At 38.2% G+C, this 8,916-nt stretch overlaps 1 protein-coding gene across 1 annotated transcript in view; it reads left to right on the top strand.

Moving 5' to 3' along the window:
• PIEZO2 (piezo-type mechanosensitive ion channel component 2) overlaps positions 1-8,916 on the top strand; it is a 270,740-nt gene that overhangs the window by 52,077 nt on the left and 209,747 nt on the right. Inside the window, exon 4 of the mRNA XM_009318585.1 lies at positions 7,543-7,668. Within this exon, the coding sequence (XP_009316860.1) occupies positions 7,543-7,668 (126 nt within the window). The remainder of the gene's footprint in view (positions 1-7,542; positions 7,669-8,916) is intronic.

Consider the following 8,916-nt stretch of genomic DNA (forward strand, 5'->3'; position numbering starts at 1 on the left):
CTAAACTGACTTTTTTCCCTTCTTAGAGCTCTGTAGTATTTTAAAAAGAGAGAGAAACAGAAAGAGAAATGTAAGGAAATGCATTACATGAAAGAATATAAAGGAACCTGCATTTTACATGCAGATACACAGCCTCAAACAATGTGTCTTATTTTGCTTTAAAAAGTAATGTAAAATTTTTAGGTAATTATATATTTTGTGATAAACTGTTACAAATTCTTGTGTTTCTATGATCTAAGAAATAATATAATTTTAAATGCAAAGGAATACATTATTGTACAAAAAGTTGCTTGAAATTAAGGAATCATGCCTTTTTTGGAAATTTATTAGAAAATTTTTCTGTTGGGCACAGTTGTGGATTGCGACATTTGGCTACATACGGGAATAATCGGCATGTTCAGGAAAGCATGGACAAAACTGTTCAAACATTGGGAAACTTTTGCTGGAAATTCTGAGTCTGAAATCTTGTACTTCTCTGGTCTGGATTTCACTGTGGCTGCTTGAGCACATAGCTTTAAACATAGCTAAAAATAATAGCATGAAATCTTGAGCTGTTTGTGGATACACATTTTAAAGCTTGGGCCTGGGCAGGTACAGAATAGACCATGGCATTAGTTAATTGCTCTCTATTTTTGTCTTGCTGCTGGAAATCCAGCGAGTGAACCAAGTGGTTTTGTATTTTTGCAGTGGTGATGTCTGCCCACTGTTTAAGGCTCTAGTAAGCTCAGATCCTCTGGGTAGAAGATGATGTTGAAATGTAAGATACTCTTGGGGAAAAAAAAAATTAATGCGTTTTCTATTAAGCTAAATATAGATGTACCGGTAACTATGCTTACTGTGCAGTGGAAGGATGGCAGTGCTTTCAAGAAAGGAGGAAGTAAATTTTGTTTTTATTTTGGGTAGAAAATGATAGCACTTTTTTAACCATTAAAATAATTCTTGGCAGCTTCAGGATGATTTAAGCATTATCTTTTTTGAGTCTACTTAAGAAGTACGTGTAAGACAGTGAATAGGAGCCGATATGCAGTTACTTTACTTGCTCGATCAATGGCTTGCCATTGCACAATATGCAGTGTACAAAGCACACCATTATCAAATTTTATTCTTAGTATAGTCCTTCCAAACAATTGCCTTCCTCCATCCCTTGGTCATAGCTTTGTCCTATTGCATGTCAGCACTCAAGAGGCCAAACCTCTAAGCACAGCTGTACTGTGCATGTAGAAATACTATGGATATTTTATGTCTAGGAAAGATTGTTTAATAATAGGTATAACTGGCACTAGCAAACATTTAGCATTGTTCTTACAGAACCTGAAACTGGAGGGTACTGTCTCTCTGCACCTCCAAAAGCGCACAGGGAAAAGAAGAGTTGAAAACACTGAGGTTATGCCTACCCTGCACACTTGGACACAAGTACACGTAGTAACTGTAAGGAGAAATAGAGAAAATTAGCCTCTGCAGAGCACTGATCTGAACAGTGGGTGGTGTAGAGGTATCTAAAAGGGTTTGACTTCCACTGACTTGCAAGCTGTGTGCTTTAAGGCTGGGTCACATCGAGTACCAATACCATAGCAGTGAAGCAGTCAGTCTTATTTTATGAACCTTTTGTGCAACATTGAGAGCCCTTCAGTCCTTGCTCGTGCTCAAAGATATGCATGTGCTTAAGTGCTTTCTTGGACAGGGCTAAATTGCTTTGTGCCTTGCAAGTTTAACCTTGTAGTGATCACTGAAAATCTCAGCTGAATTTAGAACTTGTATTTGAACCCTTTCTTCGTCTTCCATGGTCATCGGGAGGCGTCCTGTGTGTTAAGCGTCAATTCGTGTACAATAGTACTGATGAATTCAGGAAAGGGGACTGGCCCATATTCTTCAGTGTTGCTGACTGCCCATCTTGAAATAAAAGGTTTTCCTGTCAAATGGAAGATGGATATATCAGCGCTTATTTCATGCTTGTAAACTTTCATCTGTGTATACGTTTAAATGTGTGAATCTATGTTTGACATTTGTGGCCAAAGTGGCAGATGTTCATGCTGGACTCAGTGATAACGTTTTTCTGATGATCAGCTGAAACCAACTCTATCTTTTATCACCTCTGAAACTTTGGTAGAAGCCAACTTCAAATCAGAACTCTTTTCTTGCGTTTATCTCAGTAAGTTAGTTGTGATATCTTGAGGCACTTAAAACAGAGCTGACCAAAGGTGGAATTTCTTTTATTTGGGAAATTATGATGTTTTGAAATTTTTTTTTTCTTGCAGATCATATGACCCCCAAACTTCCAGATTTTTCCAAAGGACAGATGTTTTGAATTAAATGTTTTCTTAACTTCCCACCCCCAACTGCCCCCATCTACAGTACAGATGATGTTGACAGACTCCTATTTGGAACCATGGAGCGGGAGTTTAAAGTCTCGGGACCCTGGTTCCAGCTAGGCTCTGAGGTGATGCTAGGTTTCCTGATGGAAAATCAAGAAGTTGAGATTTTAAGATTTCTAGCTGAAACAAATTCTGTGGGACTGACCCTGTCTGTGCTGCAGAAGTTTACTGCAATCAAGCCTCGTTCCCAGAGCTCTTTAGTTTTATGTTTGTCACTTACTGATGAAGAGGTTTATTAAAAAATAAATCCTGAATGGCTGTAATAGAATGTCTTTATTAACTGAAGTGTCACTAGTTCAGGAGATAAATGCACATTAATATTTATCACTCACTGTATGCTCTCAAAGATTATGTGAAAAATGACTTGTGCTTTGGTATTTCGTCTGCTGTGATCTGAATAAAAAGTACTGTGTAAAAAAATTCCCAAGCAAAACTATTGAAGTAGAGTTGGAAGTGTTGCAGCAGTTTTGGGTACAATGTATGGCTAAAGAGATGTTAGAATTATCCAAAACCCAACTGACTTCAGAAAATGCAACACTAAGATTGCATTTAAAAAAAAATCCCAGTGCAAAGTAATAAAAGCTTCAAATAAGACACCCAAACACTCTTAAATCTACTCTTTAGGTGAAACTATGCAGCATACATATGGCCATGGTGAAGGAATTACACTGTTGGAATAGTAAATGGTCTTAAATTGGTTTTTAGAATCTGTTAATTTGCTCCTCTATTTTCCCTTTCCTGACATCATTATGGCATGCAGAATGGATACTGACCCTTTGAACTCATCACCTTCTGCATATAAATGCTTAGTACTACTTACTAAAAAATCAGGATAAATTGTTAGCAGTATTATTAATTTTGTTTTTGTTGTGCCCCATCCAATAGATCAGAAAGAGGAAAAAAAATCGTGTGGAATGAAAATGCAGCTTGCAAGCAACTGGAAATATGATATGATATGATATGATATGCTCTTCGCAATAGCCTAAGGCTCTTGGTCAGATTATATTGTAAAACCTAATATGTGTGATTTTAAAGCAGGTCTCAGAGACAATTGACCACTCAGTTATTCGATGTCCTATTAGCACACCCTTTTGGAAGAAGCTCTTATGAAGTTCCAGGTGTACAAAAAAATTGAATTCTGTCATACTCTGATGTTTTAGGGAAAGGGATAGCAGAAAAGATCACGGGACTGCCTGTCCAAACATGAATGTACTGGTTTTCTACATTGGAAACAGTGTGAGCAGCAGGCTCCACCTTTGCATACAATCATGATGTAGGCAGTCAAGAGGTGCATGTGTTTGTTGAAGGCAGCAGTCCTAGTTGGACACATTCAAATAGTTGTGCTGAGGTTACATGCCTGTGGCTGGGGGGGGACATGCCATCACTAATCCGGCTCTTGGCTGGATTACCTTTGAAAAATAAGAAATGGATTCCTTTGCCATGTGTGAAAAGCTTTTGGCCCTCTTGAGTCCGGTTTAGTGTTGCAGCTGGGCTGGAGAGAAAGAGGGTAATGAAGCCCTTGCATCCTGACCGGCTTCCTGCAGGCTTGGTCGGAGGGGAGAAAGTCCTTTCCCAGGAGCTTCCTGCAGGGACAAGGAGGCTGGAGCAACCTCCCTGTGTGTTTCCGAGACACACCGGGGTACGTTTCTAAAGCCACATGCCAGGTTTTGGTCCCACTGGGTGCCACTAGGAATGACACACCACACCTGAAAGCAAATCCACTTTTCTTAGTCTTTCAGGCCAGTTCGGAGGCAAATCTGCTCTCTCCTTTCCATCCACCACAGTTTGCTGAAGCTGGTGGCACCACGCTGGTGTGAGTAAAATCAGAACCCAGCTCTCAAGCTACAAACCCAGGTGTTTTCTCAGAAGCTTTTTCTTATTTTAGTCTTGATGGACATACACGAGTCTATACATCTAAGACAAAAATGAAGGAATCAGTGTTGTGACTTGTGGTGTGGGCTGGGGCAATGTTCTCTTGCGTGTCTGTTCTGTCCACACAGCTTTCTGAACAATATGTATTTCCTTCTCCGTGGGACAGTCAGCTTCCGTTCATGTCCCCAAGAACCTTAACATTAGGGCAAGTGAACAATTACGGTATGTTTTAGCAAAAGGATTGTAACTGTGAGTGAATTAGAAAAAATAAAAATTAAAGAAGGATGACAAAAATTTTTCTTCCTCATTGTAAGAAGCTCTGTTTGATTTCAGGAGTTTAATTTCAGCTGTCTCTTTTCTCACTATCTCAGTTCTGTACGCATACAGTTAATTTTTTCTTCGTGTAATTTAGAACTAAGTTTCCAGTAGAAAGAAAAAAATGTCAGTAAAAATACAGTCAAATGGGTTTATCCAAACCCCACTATAAATTGAAACTCATCCCTTATCCAAATCTGTCACTTCTTCCTTGGCATAAATTATGTATCCAGTAATTCAGTGATTTTTAGCACTCCCATTTCTCCCAAGTTGTTGATGTCTCTCCAAAACTTTTGAAATCAGGGGCATAGTGTTTCTTACTTTTCTCCAAATACTTCTTGTGTCTAGTTTCTGCTGGCACAGCTGAATGCAGTGCAGGCAAAGTCTCCTGCTCAGTAGGATCTGATGGTGGTCCAGTCCCACCGATGGCCATGAAGAGAGCAGCCCTTGAGGAATGCTGTAACCTGCACTGAACATGTCTAGCTGCCTTCCAGCTGTGTATTTCCCCTGCCATATTTACCGGTACACTGAGACACTATTATCACGGGTGTTAATAGTCCTTTAAAATTTTCCCTAGCTTTGTGCAGAAGGAGATCTTTTTTCAACATTTCAGCATTTCAAGAAATATATTTTCAACATTTTCTACAGTTCCTAAAAGGAAGACAATTGCAAAAGTTAAGGCTTTGTTAAAGAAATGCTTTGTTCAGTCTACAATTCAAATATGTTTGTTTTCAAGCTTTAAAAAATGAAGTCTAAAATTGAGATATATTTTGGAGAGACATGACAATTGAGATATTGAAAGACGGACCCAAGATTTTTAATAGTTTTATTTCTTTATGTGGAAACAGTTTGGGAAATGAATGTGCATTGGCTAATTGTATTGCATTTTTTTTTCCTTTGGAGGCTGACTGAAACAATTCTATCAAAAAACTTCCAAATCCACTTCTGTGTGAAAAATTCAGTGCTTGATATCTATTGAATTGTTAACTCCCAAGCACTGAGGAGAGTCTGTGACTCAGAACTTCAGAAATCACCAGACTGTCTTTAAAATCTGTACATTTTAACACAGCTGTTAAATCCATGGAGTTTGTGTTGTCAAACTGTTTGTCTCCAGCTTTGAGACACGTAATTTTTTAGTATATTCTGAACATGCAGCTCTTGTAATACCATGAGCATGGAATCTGGTAATGCAGGAGCAAACCACCAAGTATTGAAACTTGCCAAAAAATTGTAAAAGCTAGCAGTCCTTGAATTGCATTACATATGACATCACATTTAACAAATGATTTAATAACATGTAGCTTGTCATATATTCATTCTTCTAATCATTTTGAACATATGAGTTATTTTGTTATTTATGCTTTTATAGTACTTAGAAGTTGTTGTCCTAAGCCAGGACACCAGGCCAGCTTCTGTAGAAGAGGAATAAAAAATGCCCTCTGATCCAAATAATTTAAAATCTAGTCTTTTTTGGTAATGCTCTGCAGCCCAGGTTGTCTGCTTTCTGTGTGGACTCTGATGTCTTACTAGACTAGTGAATAGGTCATACAAAGCACGTATCTAGTGAATGTATCCTCCTTTTCAGATCACAGAAACTCATACGTAGGCTCGCTCTTGCCATTTTTCATTTTGTTTAAATTGTTTAATTTCTTTATTTAAAAAAAATAGGGACGTTCATTACAGGCATTTGGTATTTAAAATTTGCTGTCAAGATAGCGATCATACAACAGAAGTTTTGAGTCTGACGGAATGAGGTAGTCTATAACTTTTTATAAAATTGTTGAATCATGTTTATCTGATTCTTTGCTTTATAAACTGCCACTCGGGCAATCAATGACATGCTTGAACTATAACATATATAAAGCAAAAAGCTGATTGACTGGCTAGATACAGAATATGAACCGTCGTCTTCTTTCTAGTAGTTGCTCATAAAAGACACATGCAGAATAAGTATGAACGAAATGGGCTTCATGCAGAGTGAACATTTCCCAGGTATGTTCTCCTAGTTCTGGCATCCATAGCCTTGGCTTTATTTGTCACCTTTGGTAAGAATTCCAGTAGTGCTGTTTTTTAATCTGTAAATAAAAAATGACCCTCAAATGCATGAAGCAGGTGGTGTAAAATGTAGGTATAAAATAGTTTGGAAATAGAAATTTTACTGCAGATAGGTCAGGTAGAGTGATATTTAATGTTGTCTTTTATCAGCAATAAACTTTCTTGAAGATGCATATTTTCTGAAATACTAGTGGTTTACTTTATTTATTCATACCTTGCAAGTTTGGCTGCCTGTGATTAAGCTGAGTGTTTCCTAGAGGATTTATAAGGCATTTTCTAAGTCTTCATCAAACATTTTCTATTGGCTTTTGGCTATAGATACCCAATAAATCATAGAGGAACTATGACCAAGTGTATCTGGCACGGGATTCTTCAGTGTGTACTGAAAATTATTTTCAAAAACTTCTAAAGGAAGAGAAAGAGGGCAGTCTGCACAAAGCAAAGCATTCATTTGAAAGTATGTCTGTACTGCTGAGCCAAACTGAGGTTTTTGTGTTGTTATCTCCCCTCCCATGTAATTTGTTTTGGAAAGAATAATTAGATTAACAGGCTTTCATTTTCTCAGGATTGGAAGTATCATCCACATTTTGTCTTCGTACCAGGTAACGTGGTGATAAGCATTGTGATATTATTACTGATGTAATACTGCTATCTGGAGACTTGAGAAACTTTTTTTTTTTAATGCAAAAAGTAAAAGGAAATATCAGTAATAACAATCATTGTGGTTTGTGATTAAAGTGTACTCAAAGACACTAATTTAAGTATGTTTTTTGCTGTGATGTTGACCCTTCAGGGGCAATCATGAGTAATGTGGAACTAACTTGTAGAAATTTCCTTGGTCAGGATATTTTAACTGGTTTTATACTGAAAACCTTTAAGCAGTGTTTAGAAATTCACCAACTATATGTATGCATATTTTGTCTTTTAGGGCATACAGGACGATTATTAAAATCTCTGTGTTTCACCAGTCTATCATTTCTGCTGCTGCACATCGTCTTTCAGATTACAATAAACAGTCTTGAAGCTGGAAAAAGTATTGAACCTGGTTTTAACTGTGAGTAAAAAACTTCTAGTTTTTATTAGCATTTAAGTGTCCAGATGCTTCAGTGGTTTGAAAGGTGAAGTGTTGATGAGAAGGCACTTAGCATTGTGCTCCTGTGGGTTTGCAGCTTGCTTCTGTTTCCCAGCTTGTTGCCTTAAGAATTACTGTTAGTAGGGCAAGAAGACTAGATGGGTTTAAGAAATGAGAGAAGTGTATTAACTATTTTGTTCCCACCAGAGATGCATTTTCTTTGGGTTTAGCACTGGCTATTGTATGTCTTCATCTTTTAGGCTTTCTCAAAATTTCCTCAGAACCTGAGGTAGCTACACGTTTGTGTTATTAGATCATAATTCAATGTATTAAGAATAAAATGAGATGTAGTAATGAAAAACCCTCTACCCATGTATTATGTCTCTGTCTGATGGAACTCTCTTAAGTTGTTTGTTTAATTTAACTTTAAATCTTGACCCCAAGATTTATGTTTCTAAACAGTATTTGTCTCTTTCTTGCCTGTTTTGTATGGGAAGAAGGATTTCCAATTTTTATCAACACTGCTTTCAGCACAAATCCAAAACATAGCCCCATACTAGCTACTATGAAGAAAATTAACTCTACCCCAGCCAAACCCAGCACATTCTCCACCCTTTATTCTCTACCATTTATGTCATGCTTGGGTCCCACAGTATCTAAGACATCCTCATTAACCACCACCACCCTTCCCATCCTTTGATATAATACACGGATATCATTCCCTCAGTCTATGGACCAACACCGTGAAATGTCTGTAAAATGTCCACAAATGTCCATAAATGTCCATTGAGTTAATTTAGTCCATGACTTTGGGCTCCATCTGTTACGGTGGTCACTCAGGACAGGAGAGGTGGTGTGTTGCGTGGAGTTATTGGGCACCAAAGCCAGCTCAGGTCGGGTCACTGCTGCACTTGCACTGCTTCTTGTAAGGCTTGTCCTCCATTGGTTCAGGTGGTTCCTGCTGTAGTAATTCTTATAACGTGCAACTCAAATCCTGGGTTACAACAATTTAAAGGTATTTCCATTACAATCTCCATCCCGGTCCCTTTGGGCCAGGTTATAGGCTTTAACATTGCAATCAACTCCTCCCCTTGCCCCTGCTCCAGCTTGGACTTATCCACAGACTGCAATCCCTTAGGGGGTTACCTGCTCCAAGTGGAGCCTTACCTATGAGCCACAGTCTCTTCAGGGGTACACCTGCTGTGGCATAGACTTATCCACAGCCACAGT

This window comes from Pygoscelis adeliae, unplaced genomic scaffold (genome assembly GCF_000699105.1).
Source record: "Pygoscelis adeliae isolate BGI_AS28 unplaced genomic scaffold, ASM69910v1 Scaffold42, whole genome shotgun sequence".
Classification (NCBI taxonomy): Eukaryota; Metazoa; Chordata; class Aves; order Sphenisciformes; family Spheniscidae; genus Pygoscelis; species Pygoscelis adeliae.